This window comes from Protopterus annectens, chromosome 2.part1 (genome assembly GCF_019279795.1).
Source record: "Protopterus annectens isolate FY-2018-M chromosome 2.part1, PAN1.0, whole genome shotgun sequence".
Classification (NCBI taxonomy): Eukaryota; Metazoa; Chordata; order Ceratodontiformes; family Protopteridae; genus Protopterus; species Protopterus annectens.
In genome coordinates, this window is record NC_056729.1 from 1,829,873,046 (window position 1) to 1,829,888,597 (window position 15,552).

The 15,552-nt window shown below is 35.4% G+C and overlaps 1 protein-coding gene across 1 annotated transcript in view; it reads right to left on the reverse strand.

Moving 5' to 3' along the window:
- The window catches only part of LOC122795046 (RING finger protein 145-like), a 689,797-nt gene extending 674,549 nt beyond the window's left edge, over positions 1-15,248 (reverse strand). Inside the window, exon 1 of the mRNA XM_044063623.1 lies at positions 15,118-15,248. Within this exon, the coding sequence (XP_043919558.1) occupies positions 15,118-15,233 (116 nt within the window). The 5' untranslated portion in view covers positions 15,234-15,248. The remainder of the gene's footprint in view (positions 1-15,117) is intronic.
- Between the last annotated feature and the right edge of the window lie 304 nt (positions 15,249-15,552).

Genomic DNA, 15,552 nt, shown 5'->3' on the forward strand with positions numbered 1-15,552 from the left:
AAATGAAGGCCAATGTTGGGGGCCTCTGGCTCACCAAGTTCACTGATGACTGTAAGCTGAGAGCAATCACTGAATCCCCAACTGATGCCGACATCCTACGAACAGGCCTAAAATGACAAATGACTGGTGCCAAAACCATGATGCTAAAAGATGCATAATGATATCCTTCAGTAAATCAGACATCCCTACAAATTATAATACTGATATACCCCTAAAAGTAGACACAGTGGTGAGGGACCTAGGATACAAATGTATAGTAACCTAGGTTTCAACCACCAGGTAACTATGGTAGTGAGGAAATCCTTTTGTGTGGCTCACCTTATTAGCATTATAAGTAAAGGCATGGCATAGAGATCAAAGGAAGTCATAGTACCACTGGACTTGGCACTCACCAGGGTCTTCATCAAGAACAGTGCTCACGTCTGCATGTACCTAACCAGGCACTTACACCAACTGGAATGGTCCCAGCGGTTTCTCACTAAAAAATACAAAGTGCAAGACACAGGTCTTATGCAGACCAATTAAAGGCCTATCCCTTTACTCCATTTCATTTTGTTTGACAGGTGAATTATGACTGACCTACAAGGCACTCTCTCTAACCAAGCCCCGATAAAAATTTAACTTTTCTGCAAGAAACATTATACAAGGGTTGTGTGTTCCATGGATCTGAACCTTATTTGCGATTCTAACAGAACTTGCTGGAGAGACTGATTCATATCCCAAAGGCTACCTTGTCTAAATAATAAACCTCACATCTTCGTAAAACAAAGCCCGTCGTCACAATCTTCAAAAAGAATTAGGCAAATGGGTGGGGAAGCATAAATTCACTCCCAGGGTACTGCTCATATCCCTTATGGGCAGAGGCAGTCTGTAAAATGACTCAGGGCTCCCAGAAATAAAATACTGTCATATCCAGAGTATTACTGGCTAGGCTTGTAAATGATCTTGTGCCTACAAAATGGTTTCTGCATGCTGTTACCGTCATGAACCCTGTACAGACCTAAGCTGCATTTCAGCAGAACTTTGTGCATCAGAAGAAAACATTCTTACACAACACACTTCGTAGCAAAAAAAAAAAAATCAGAAGAAAGTGGAAGTATCACTGAAACTTATAGTAACTATATATTGAACCAAATACTTTGTGCAGAAGATAAAATTCATGGTATGAACAGACGATCCTTGAACTACCCTTGACAGACGTCAGTACAAGAACAGAGGAAAAAGCATTGAAAACTGTGAATAATGCACCACAGTCAGCTAAGGAGACACAGTTGAAGTAAAGATTACCCATGTAAAGTCTGACATAACACTTGTTTCTCTCAAAATGAGATCTCAAACCTGATCTGGATAAGATACTCAGTGTTAGCTTGACTAACCATGAATCTGGATGGCCAAGGCAGGCTTAGATGACCTAGTCAGAAGATGATACACCTTCAGAAAAAACACATCTGCCTAGAACTACCACCATTAAAAGGAAAGAAAACAAATGGTCTATGATTAATTTTGTGCAAACAGATACTTTCAAGTCTTCAAAACTAAAAACAAATATTTTATGACTAGGATGCCTCTTTTCAACTATGCAGACTAACTAAGCAGACACAAAACTATCTGCACTTCAAGAACACGAGAAACACCAAGGGGAGGGGATGGAATAAACAGAACTTGGAAATACAGATTTGAAGAACAAGAACAAAAAAAAAAAAAACTGAAGTTACAGATAATTTTCTCAAAGGGTGCTTAAATATTGCCAGTACACAAATATAAAAAGAGATGCCAGAGGCCAATTTCTGAGGTACCCGGATCTTACAACAAAAAAAGATCTGGAGAAAGCTCTTTATTTACGTAAAGTGAATATAAAAAGTTTACACACCCCTGTTAACATGCCAGGTTTTTGTGATATAAAAAAACGAGACCACAGGGGTGAAGCCTAGATGGCCAACTGAGAGCAGTGAATTTTCAGAGCTCCATAAACTAGTATAATAATACAGGAAAATGTTATTATTTTCAAGTTTAAAACATCAGAAATCTATAGATAAACTACTAAACTACATCAATATCAATTTACAAAAATGTTCCTGTCAAGTAACTTTGAGATCTACTGAGTCACTGAATATGAACAACTCAAGGAATTCTCATCCAGATGCTGCTTTGAAAAAAGAAATGCAATTGATGACATCTACCTTACAGGAACCATCTTTGAAGATGGATGGCTTTAAACATGACTTAGAAAATCTCAAATTAAATTCTCAAAAAGACATACTCTTAAGGAACTATTACAGCAACAGCATACAAAAATAACAAACATAGACACTTCTCTAAATGACACTGAAGGGAGACTCAAAGAGGAAGAATTTCAAAAAGAATTTCTGCTTGAACAGAACACATGGCTGCTTAACAAAATAGATGACTTAGAAAACGGAAAGGAGAAACATAAGGATCTTTGGTTTGCCTGAAAACACTGAAGGTGAAGACATTATTCTTAACCTGGATTCCTGAATTTTTAGACCTGAAAGAGGGACTTTCATTTGGAATTGAAAGGGCGCATAGAGCACTGAGGAAACCTGCTAACTCAATACTCCACCCAGATCCGTAGTTATAACATTTCTTTCATTTCTGGACAAGGAACTAATATTAAAATCTGCTTGGAGAAACTCACCCTTAAAATACAATCAAAGCCTGATAAGGTTTGACTATTCTTCTAGAATACTACAACAAAGGAAAAAAGTCTGGCCAATAATAAAACTGTTGAAACAAACACTGAAGCACAGCTTGCCACAAACATTAAAGCACAGCTTGCCTTTCCAGCCAAGATAAAAATACGTTTTGCCAATGAGATGAGTTAGAAGACGCTACTATATTCATCCAAAACATAGTGCTGTTCCAGAAGAAATTGAATGGGTAGCCCCTACTCTTAAAAGGATAAAAGAAACAAATGCTTGGACTGATGCTAGAAAGAAGAAACAAAAAACTGATTCCAAGATAGCTGTCCCAAAAAAAAAAAAAAACTCTTACAACTACATCTCTCAAAGTATCAACCGACATAGTACATCACGTGTCATCTGTTTTTATTTTAAAAAGGGTTTCTTAAACAACTGAGAAACAGCAATGATTTATTCAGAATGTTCAAATGTCCAATAATTCTCCACGCACAAAGGTAGGTCAAGATGGGTTACTATTTATATTATATACTAGCCAAACATACAATAGCAGTCACAGTAGTGTGTGTAAAAAAAAAAATGCTTGTCATGGAGTCTAAGACCTTCTTCAGTTAAAGTACGATATAGAAACACCATGCAGATCCTGGTTAAATACAAATGTCATCATTACTCTATTTAGCTATGGTTAGTGTTAATTATGGCAGATATTACGGCTAAGAGTGCGGTTTAACCAATCCTGATATGGTATATGGGTGGATGCATCTGTGTTTAGCGGCTAGTACAAATGTTATTGTTATTTTGTATAGACATAGTTGATGGTGTTCGTGGCTGATGTCATGGCTTTGAGTGCTGTTTGGCTGATCCTGATGTGGTGTGCATGGATGCAGCAGTGTCTGGTAGCAGGTGCAGATATCATTATAATTATTTTTTTTGTTGTTGGTTGTTTTTGCCGACTTGTTTGCTTTCAGTTCTTTCCTGGCTGTTGCAGGGCTGGGAGGGAATTCAGGCTTTAAGTCACTAGTGAAGAGAAGCTTTGCTTCAGGTGCATCGCGTGCCTCTAGTAAATAGTTTGCAGACACTAACAGAATCAGATGCTCCCAGGTTGCTGTGGTAACGGTAACAGAGCGACGATAAAGCTTAACAGCTTGTGGTCTCGCGAATAACTAAGCACCAGCTGAGAGGAAAAGGAAAAAAAACAAACACGCGCACAATGGTTACTTAGTACAGGCCTTGGTGGGTCTGGACATGAAGTATACCATTGTCACATAAGATGAACCAGTCCGCTGAATCAATGGTTACATAGTATATGATTTGGTGGGCCTGGACATGAAGTATACGACTGTCACATAAGATGAACCAGTCTGCTGAATTTGGATACTGCCTGGATTTAATAACTTCGGCTTCTGCATTACAACACTACTGTCTTGGCTTGTCATAGGTGACATACACTACACGGATCATCAAGGGAAGCATGACTTTTTTTTCTTATGTAAATAAATATGCATAACAAGTTACTTAATTGTTTTAACTTGAAAAGTAGTTTTTGTAGCCCATCTTGACCATGTGTAGAATGGTTACCAAGATAACTAGTGTTTTTGTACATGACAAATTGACTGGGTTTTTCGAGAGAGACAGTGGAAGCCTGAACTTGAAATGTCACAGAAAGCAACAATCATATTCTGAACAACTAGTATTAAATTGACAATAGACACTCAGTTTAATGACATAGGCTTGAGTATAACAACATTGCCGTTTTGGCTCGTCATGAATGGCATACATTGTATTGAACGTCAGGGGAAGCATGGTGGTTTTCTTGTATAGGTGAATGTGTGTGGCGGGTCATGTTTTTTAGTTGTTTTCGCTGACTTGTTTGCTTTCTGTTCTTTTCCTGGCTGTTGCCAGACTGGAGAGGGGGAGGGAATTCGGGCTTGAGGTTGCTAGTGAAGTGAAGCTTTGATTCAGGTGCATCGTGTGCTTCTGAATAGTTCGCAGACACACTAACAGAACTCAGATGCTCCCAGGCTGCTATGGTAATGGGAGAACAACGATAATGCTCAATAGCTTGTGGTCTCTCAAATAACTAAGAAACAGCAAAAAAAAAAAAAAAAAAAAAAAAAAAAACATATGCACAATAGTCATGTCATGTTTGATTTTAGTAAATCTGGACATAAAATATACAATAGTCACACAGATGAACCAGTCCGCTGAATTTAGATATTAAAGTCTGGATTTAATAACTTTGGTTTCTAAATTGTAACACTACTGTCTTGGCTTGTCACAGGTGACATACACTACACTGAACATCAAAGGGAAGCCTTATGATTTTCTTATATAACTAAATATGTATAACAAGTCATGTAATTGTTTTAACTTGAGTTTAAATTTTTGTAACTCATCTTGACCACACGATACTTAAGCTGTTACCAAGGTAACTGTTTTATATACGACATCAAACTGACAAAGTTGTTAAAGGTAAACAACAAAAGCTTGAACTAGGAATGTCACAGCATGTAACAATCACATTCTGACAAATAGTATTACATTGATAATGACAACTCAGTTTACCCTTTGCTGATTATACAAACAAGTGATTACTTAAATGCTGGCAAACAATGATATTTAATTTCTGATACATCTAGTAAAATACATTGTATTGCAAACATTAGGTATACATATTATTACTATCTATTAAGATTAAGTAATAAGTTTTGAAAGACTTCATCAATAGGGGTGAATATGTTAAATACCTGTATGCTATAATATTTTACTGGGGTTTTATATACGATACGTCCTACTTAACTATGACTAAATTGCTCATCTATCTTTCATATAAATATTAATTGCTTATATAACAAGTAAACATTATTTTGTATTAGAATTCTGTCTAATCTACAACAGTACTACATCTGTTCAAAATAATATAACTGTTGCTTATTCCTATTATAAATATTCTCCATATGATCATTCACCTTATGGAGCTCAGATGTTCTGATTTGTCAAGGTATGAGTGATAATCTGATGGACACCTAGGTTTATCCATCAGATTAGGAATGATTTTCATTCCATGGCTAGTGCATATCTTAAATTTAAATTAATATAAAAAATTAATAAATGTTAAAACTATTTTACAAAAACATTTTTAGTACGCCTGACCAAAACATTACTTTATTGGCAAACCTTCAAAGTATAAAAGTGATAATTTCCTTTAAAAGCACAAACATATTTTTAGTTACCAGAGGAAAATGTTTAATAGTCACATTAAAACAAAAAAAATACATAGTCCAAATAACCTAAAATGGATTTAACTTTATCATCTTTAAATACCAGTGGCTTAAACAAGCCTAGCAAGAGATCAAATCTACTGAAACATTTAAAAAAGAACAAAACACAAATTTTCTTCCTTCAAGAAACTCATTTCAAAACAAATTAACTACAAATGGAATCCTAAGGAATATATAATATAGGTGCAATCCACTTATAAGACAAAGACAAAAGGGTTAACAATTTTATGGAAAACAAACATGATTAACCCAGAAATCATTTATAAGTATAAAGCTAAAGAAGGCCTTATGGCATTTACAACAGTTAAATATAACAGCAGATTATGGCCCCTAGCCAATCTATACTGGTTCCCAGGCATTGGATAAGGAACAGTTAAAAACACTTGGAATTCATTTCCAATAACTATAAAGGCAACTTAATATTAGGAGGAGATTTTAATTGTATATTTGATACTTCTGAAATACAAATAAAAGACCGCTGCGTACATTTGCTGTATCAAAAGCTTTAAAACAAATGGGTAGAATCATTTCATCTTGAAGATGCTTTCAAGTGGTCAGGAAATCCTTCTATGTGGCACACCTCATCACAAAAGGTTTCTCATCAAGGAAAAAAAAAAGGTCATTGTTCCCCTCTACTCGTCACTCATTAGACCCATTATAGAGTACAATGCCCCTTTTGGTATGTACCTCACAAGACATCTACAACAACTGGAAAGGCCACAGAAATACCTCACAAAGAGGATTACCAGCCTCAAAGAGATGCCCTATGCAGACTGTCTCAAAAAACTGCAGCTTTACTCTGTTGCATATCGCCTACACAGAGTCGATCTCTGCCTAATACACAAAGCTATGTCAAACCCAGAGCTCTTAGACATGCTGCACTTGAAATCCCAATCCCTACGAGCTACACGCTCTAGGGACCTAAACCTTGTCACCACAATAAACTGAACATGCTGGAGGGATAGATTCCAGTCCCAGAGACTTCCCATACTCTGGAACAAACTACCCATCTATATCAAACAAAGCTCCTCATTAGCACTCTTCAAGAAAAACCTTGATGATTGGATGGGAGATAGGAAATTCACCCCAGGGATCACTTCTGTGGCTCTGCTCGACAGTGGCACAGGAAAATAATATTCTTGGGTGGCAAAAGCCAGGGTACCTTTGGCTAGGCTTATATAGGCCCTAGGGCTAATAGCCTAGTACCTACCTATGAACCTATGAAATTTAAAGATAAATCTGTTTTCCCATCAAGCTCACAGATTTGGTACCCAAACTAGAATAGATAAAATATGTACTGCCATTGACTTACATTCTAAAATCATTAATTTCTCAATCACTCCCTGCCCCTTTTCAGACCACAGTTCATCGATACTAAAACTTCAAAATGGGTACAAACGATTAATCTTTAACTAAAGATTTCCAGCATATACAGAGTTCAAACTGGCTATTATCTGAATTAGAGTTCATCTTAGATATTAACTACACCACAGAGATAAATAAAATAATGATATGGGACTCAAAATCTTTATATATATATATATATATATATATATATATATATATATATATATATATATATATATATATGAGAGAGAGAGAGAGAAAGAGAGCGCAAAACCCTAACTTGGTATAAAAAAAAAAAAAAAAAAAAATCGGAGAATGGGATTACAATCCAAACTTTTGTCAGTAAAAGCTGAAAAAAAAATCAAGATAATTTGGAGATGAAAAATAAAGCAGAAGTATTAAACAATAAATGCAATGAAATTCTAACACATAAAACTAGTTCAGCTTTAGAAAAATTAATAAATAAAGCAGAAGTATTAAACAATAAATGCAATGAAATTCTAACACATAAAACTAGTTCAGCTTTAGAAAAATTAATAAATAAAGCAGAAGTATTAAACAATAAATGCAATGAAATTCTAACACATAAAACTAGTTCAGCTTTAGAAAAATTAATAAATAAAGCAGAAGTATTAAACAATAAATGCAATGAAATTCTAACACATAAAACTAGTTCAGCTTTAGAAAAATTAATAAATAAAGCAGAAGTATTAAACAATAAATGCAATGAAATTCTAACACATAAAACTAGTTCAGCTTTAGAAAAATTAATAAATAAAGCAGAAGTATTAAACAATAAATGCAATGAAATTCTAACACATAAAACTAGTTCAGCTTTAGAAAAATTAATAAATAAAGCAGAAGTATTAAACAATAAATGCAATGAAATTCTAACACACAAAACTAGTTCAGCTTTAGAAAAATTAATACTTTGGCCACTTCTCCCAAATATCTACATAATTTATCCACAAGGATCGAAATACAATCAAAAGCTAACAACATTAAAAGTATCTTCCTTGAAAAGAAAGGGAAAAATGTCTCTGATATAGGTGACATTATTGATGCCTACAGAAATCACTATATGGAACATTTCCAAAAAGAAAATATACATACCGATCTATTAAATCTAGATGAAAAATGTTCCAATATAAAAAAAATACTAGGAAAATTAAAGCTAGATCTCCAAGTACCCATATCATACAAAGAAATTACTGATACAATAAGAGGATAAAAATAATAAAGCTCCAGATATACATGGCATAATTATGGAAATATATAAACTTTTTCCTTCAAAGATACTATCCCTCTTCCATAAAACTCTATTAGAAATTCAGTCACAAGCTTTAATACCACAGTCTTGGAGATATTCCTTAATCACACCAACCCTAAAGAAAAACAAATCCCCAAACCTCTGTACCTCATATACACCTATATCATTATTAAATAATGACTAAGATATTTATGACAATATTAACTAACAATGAAAATACCACTATCCAAAACAAATAATAAGACTGGATTTATATATCAGACACACATATCACAATATTAAAAGGAAAATTTCTCTTATAGATTAAGTTAACAAGGAAAATAAACATTCATAATTGGCTTAGATATAGAGAAATCATTTGATTCCCTAAATTGGGACTATTTATTCAAAATCCTAAAGCTATTTGAATTTCCGGCATCTTTTGTTCATCTCCTAATTTATATACACATTTATATATTCATATATATATATATTCATATATATATATATATATATATATATATATATATATATATATATATATATATACATATACACACACACACACACACACACACACACACACACACACACACACACACACACACACACACACACACACACACACACAAATAATTTAGCGTATATCAAGTTAGGACCTTTTGCCTCTGAATCTATACATATAACAAAAGGCACTAAAACAAGGATGTCCCAAACCACCAATTCTATTTGTTCTGGCTATTGAAATACTGACAGACTCAATTCGTAACAATATAAAAATCAAAGGAATACAGGTTTATGAACACAGGTCTAAAGTAATGCTCTTTGCTGATGACATACTCATTTTATTTGAGTATTTACATTTGTTTACCGGGAAATTCCAAATGGACACTGGTCCTTTTTTAGCGGATACCCCGGGGAGAAAAGCTCCACATCATGTACATGATAAATAGAGATACAAAGTTGCAACAATAGTAAATGTTACAGGTTGTTGGCTTTAATATAATAAAAATATATTGATTATCAACAGTATATACAGTAAATGTTGCAAGTTAAGATGGTTACTAATATTATAAACGACAAGAAACTAAGTTGTCAGACAAGATTAAGTATGTAAAGACAACTAGCCAATTCTGACTGTGGTTAGTAGTGGCGGTAGTATAGTTGGGTTAAGAGTTTGTGGGGGGGGGTTAGTCTGGATTAGAACAAGGACAAAGTCAGTGCAAATTTAAGTGGAATTTGAGTGCAGTCTTTGAAAAGGCTGCTGGAAGGTAGAGCAGTTATAGAGGGTGGAAGATTGTTCCAAAGTTTAGAAATGGTACATGAAAATATGGCTTCTCTTGCTGAGTTTTTGGATTTGATAACAATGAGTTGATTTTTGTTGCTTGATCTTAAGGGCCTAGTGGAGCAATAGGGTTGGAGAAGGGTATGAAGGGAAGGGATGTTGAGGGGGTGGTTAATAAGTTTATGAGTGAGGGTGTGTTGATTAAAGTGAAGGAGTTGTGGGAGTTCTAGCCATCTTAGTTCTTTACGGGAGATACAATGATGGCTGCGGTAGGAGGTTCCAGTGACAAATTTAGCAATTTTGTTGTAACAAGCATCCAGCTTGTGTAGGTCTGTCTAAGGTTGGTACGTATGGGGGATCCATATAGAGTAGGGTGGAGATCAGCTGGGAATTGCCTATGGAGATTCTAGCAGCTGTGGTTAGGAATTGGCGGCTTCGATAGAATGCACCAAGTTTCTTGTGAACTTTTTTTGTTGAGAGAGAGATGTGGGTGTCGAATCTAAGTTTGTTGTCTATTTCCACACAGAGTAATTTTGTGTGTTCTGATGGAGAGATGATGGTATTGTCTTTGGCGAGAATGTTGAAGTGTGAAGTGTTTTGGGTGGCTTTGGAAGGTTGGAACAGAAGTTTTGTCTTACTTGGGTTGAGTAGGAGCTGAGCATTGGATAGCTAGCTTTCTACAGAGGAGAATTATTCCTGTGTGATTTGTTGTAGTTCTGGCAGAGTAGGGGCACAGCAGATGAGACTAGAGTCGTCTGCGTACTATACAACAGATGCGTGTGTGGTGGCAATATGTAGGTTGTTAGTGAGAATAGCAGAGGGCCAAGGATAGACCCTTGGGAAACTCAAAGTAACTGGGAGGTGAGGTGATAGGTTATCTTCCCAGATTACTGATTGCTGGCATCCATATACATAGCTGTGGAACCAGTTGCAGGCTGATTGTGAGGAGACGACGTTCTGGAGAGTAGTAGCTCATGAGATACCATGTAAAAGGCCTTTGAGAGACCTAGAAATACAGCAGTAGAGAAGTGGCCATTGTTTGTGTGATGAAGTATAGTGTTGGTGAAGGAGAGCAGAGCGGAGGTAGTGCTGTGATATGGCCTGAAACCATGTTGGTTTAGCTAGGAGGTAGTTGGAGACCTGGGTGTTGATACATTTTTCAAATATCTTGGACAGAGGGGAGAGGATAGCAATGGGGCGGTAACTAGAGAGGTCGATTGAGGGGGTGCCTTTGTGGAGGGGAACGATGGGAGATATTTTCCATATCGAGGGAACATAGCCTTCTGTTATGGAAAAGTTGATTAGAATTGAAATTGGATACAGAGGGGAGATTGTCAGTTGAGGGTTTGGTGGGTTTAAATTTTGACAATAGTCTTTTTATGTTTGAGGAAGGTACTGAGGTTATTAACATTATCCAATGCAAAAGAGACATTAGAAGAATTAGATATATTAATTGACAAATTCTACATGACTTCAGGACTCCATTTCAATAAATCAAAATCTAAATTTTTATTTCTAAATAAAAAGAAAGAACGACAAACTAAGGTGGATCACATCATAGGTAAACAAGAATCTACCTTAAAATATCTGGGAATTGAATTATGCAAGGATAATAATGAATCAGTCTAAAAAAAACTACATATCATCAATACAATTAAAGACTGTGGAAAAATTGAATAAAATAATATTAACATTTGAAGATAGATTACAGTTAATAAAAATGGTTTTACTGCCCAAGATCCTATACACAGCCTTGGCAATACAATTGTTACAAGAAAAGAATATACTTAAAGAAATAAATGCATGCCTAATAAAATTTTTATTGTTTCCCAAAAGAAACAGAATAGCTTTTAATACATCATATCAGACCATGGAATCAGGGAGGATGAAACTTTCCTGACAAACATGTATAAAAACATCAATATCTAAAACAATCTCAGATTGGATAAGTCCAAATTACTCTGCAAATTGGAAAGAATTACCAACTGTAATATTAATGAATTAATTTGATTTACAAAGCAAATTTCAAATAACAGATATAAACAATTTGCCATGGCACATATTATGTATTAGTCTGCAATATCACATAACCAAACCTACTACAACTTGTATGATTAATTACACTGACACATTTAGGAAAATTGTTGCGGTGGTGGTGCTGCGGTAGCGTTGTCGCCTCATAGCAAGATGTTGTCCCGTTCGATTCTCAGCTAGAGCGTCTTGTGTGTGAAGGCATGCGTAAATGGGGCATGCCTTCGTTGAAGGTTGTGAGGCAGGCTGGTCACCGGCACGTAAAAATCCACTACCAATCATTAGAGGACCAGAGTTCCGCTGTGGCGACCCCTAACCGGGATAAGCCAAAAGTCAAACAAAAAGTTAATGCAAATACAGACTTAAAAATCTGGTTTGATCTTTTAACACCATTTATAGTCACAAAACTTTCCACATAAAATATTTAGAGAAATTATTAATTCCTGGGAATAGAAAGGATTTGTTTGTTGGCTCCAATGTATCAAAAGAACTAAACGTTTTAAATATGCAAGTAATACTAACATACAAATTTCCACAACAGGACTGGCTACCTTTACAGCGTATTCCATCATACTCACAAGATTTAAGTAGAATAATTAACAATTCTTAATTTAAAGAAATACCTAAATTTATGAAATACATATATGAAATCACATATAAATGACTGACATGGGAAACAGTATTTCAAAGTTTTACAAAATATTGACAAACTATAAAACAACACCCAAAACCTCATACTGGAAACATACAACAAAAGAACATTCAATACAGTTAACTGAAGATATTAAAACAAATATATTATTATCAATAAAATATACATCCTTTGCACAATACTGGAAAGTTTTTAACTGGAAAAGCTTGCACAGAGCATTCTTAACCCCAGACAGAATCATCAAAATTAATTATTCCATTAAAGGAAGATGTTGGAGATGTGAGCAAGTACACAATGCAGATTGGAACCACATTTTCTTTGACGGTGTTAAAATTAAGCCATTTTGGGATGGTATTACCTTTTTACAAGCCTTATTTAAATGAATCATTATATTTAACTAAAACTCTTGTATTATTAAATGTAAACAAAGGTTCTCAGTAGAATAGGTCAAACATATCTTGTATGGACTATACTTGCAATCTCAAGGAAGTGTATAACAAGAAGATGGAATACAAATACAATACCAACCTTGGAAGACTTATACAGCCTACTGAAGACCACAGCATTACTGGAAACTAAAATGAAGGAACTAAGAATGTATCCAAAGCCATTTATCAACAACCCTTGGGGAAAAGTTGTATCTCTGACACCATACAATAACAGACTAGTCACTCTGATAACGGATTGGACATACTTGTACAGTAACCGTATATCTTAGGATATAGTGTCAGGCTAATGTAAATAGTGTAAATAGTTATTTTAGATGATAGGTTTAAATATTATGGAATTTATTCAATTATATCTGAAAACTAAAACTTTTTTTGTGAAAAAAACGAGACCACAATACACCATTTCAAAACTTTTCCCACCTTTAATGGGACCCATAACCTATACAACTCAATTAAAAAACAAACAAATCTGTTACGGGAAAAATATAAAAAATAAAAAATTTACAATAAGCTGGTTACATAAGTGTGCACATCCTTAAACTAATACTGCGTTGAAGCACCTTTTGATTTAAATTACAGCATTCAGTCTTCTTGGGTAGCATGGCACATCTTGACTTGGCAATATTTGCCCACTCTTCCTTGCAAAACACTCCAAATCTGCCAGACTACGAGGGCATCTATTGTGCACAGCCCTCTTCAGGTCACCCCACAAATTTTCTATTGGATTTAGGTCTGGGCTCTGGATAGGCCATTCCAAAACTTTAATTTTCTTCCGGGGAAGCTATTCTTTTGTTGATTTGGATGTATGCTTGGGGTCATTATTGTGTTGAAAGGTGAAATTCCTCTACATCTTCAGCTTTCTAGCAGATGCTTGAAGGTCTGGGGCAAAAGTGACTGGTATTTGGAACTGTTCATAATTCCCTCTACTCCAGTTCCAGCTGAAGAAAAGCAACCACAAAGCATGACACTGCCACCACCATGCTTCACCGTGGGGATGGTATTCTTCTGGTGATGCGAAGTGCTGTTTTTGCACCAAACTTACCTTTTGGAATTGGGGCCAAAACGTTCAACCTTGGTCTCAGACCATAACACATTTTCCCACATGCTTTTGGGAGACTTGATACATCGTTTTGCAAATTTTAGCTGGGCCTGGATGTTTTTGTGTGCAAGGAAAAGCTTCTGTCTTGCAACCCTATCCCATAGTCCAGACATATGGAGAATACGGGAGATTGTTGTCACATGTAGTACACAACCAGTATTTACCAGAAATTCCTGCAGCTTCTTCAGTGTTGTTGTAGTTCTCTTGGCAACCTCCCTGACCAGTTTTCGTCTCGTCATCAATTTTGGAGAGACGTCCAGTTCTTAACGTCACTGTTGTCCCATATTTTCTCCATTTTTTTGATGACCGTCTTCACTGTATTCCACGGTATACCCAATGCTATGGAAATTTTTTGTACCTTTCTCCTGACTGACAGCTTTCAATAATAAGGTCACATTAAAGGTGGGAAAAGTTTTGAAATGATTTACTGTGGTCTCATTTTTTTATACCACAAAGCCTGGCATTTTAACAGGGGTGTGTACACATTTTATATCCACTGTAGTACTGGAGGGCCCTGGCTGACCGGACAAATTTAGTTGCAGATTTGTCCAAGCCCTGCAGTCCTTAGTATTCAAAGAGATAAAGGAATTCCTAATCACAGGTGTCTTAAGTTTCTGTAACACTATTTAATCTCTTAACCAGGTTAGGGTCCACATACCATTTTTAGCAATAACCCAGAGCAAACTGGTTGGAAGAACTTTTGCAAAAGGTAAATTACATTTTTTGGATATTATACAATACTTGATAAAAAGACTAGCACAAGTATATGAACAAGAATGCAATAAAGACCAGATGAGCCTAAGTTACACAGTGAGAGCACAAAATACACACAATGTACCGGCAGCATTTTTTTCTAAAATATAACACAGAAGTCATCTATTCTTGAAATTAATATCCTGACATTTTGTAAAATTTCAGAAAGACAAAAGAAATTAAGATTGAAATAAATTAAACTATGCAACTATGAGTGTGCTGTATGATGTCAAGTTTTTCATTAATGTTGAAATGCAACACTTGTATTCACTGGGAAGAAAATTAGTTTCAAGAACTTAATTTCCTGAATTTACTGATATTTGAAGGTAGCCTTCAGAATGCAGGTGCAGGCTATGACAACTCTTCTTCCTTTATTGTTATGAATACTGAATTTCTCTTTGCTGCAGTCTGAATGCAGTGCAGCCCACATCGTTACTGGCACCCAACTGCATTTTCCAATTAGTAGCAGTGATGTTCTCTTGGGTCACCTAGGGATACAAGATGTTAGGATTTAAATACCTGAAAATATCTCTCCTCTCTGTATATAGCACCCCCAACATGACCAGGGGAAATGTAGTAACTCCTTCAAGCAAACCAATTCTGATAAAGGCATGCAAATACAGAAGGCCCCACTAAAGTAACATTACTTAAAGTGGAACTACATCTTCCACTTTTTGATCTTTGTCTTAGTTTCCTTGTTTCAAATTAGCTGTGGAACTTACCAAACTGCCTGATGTCCTACATACAGA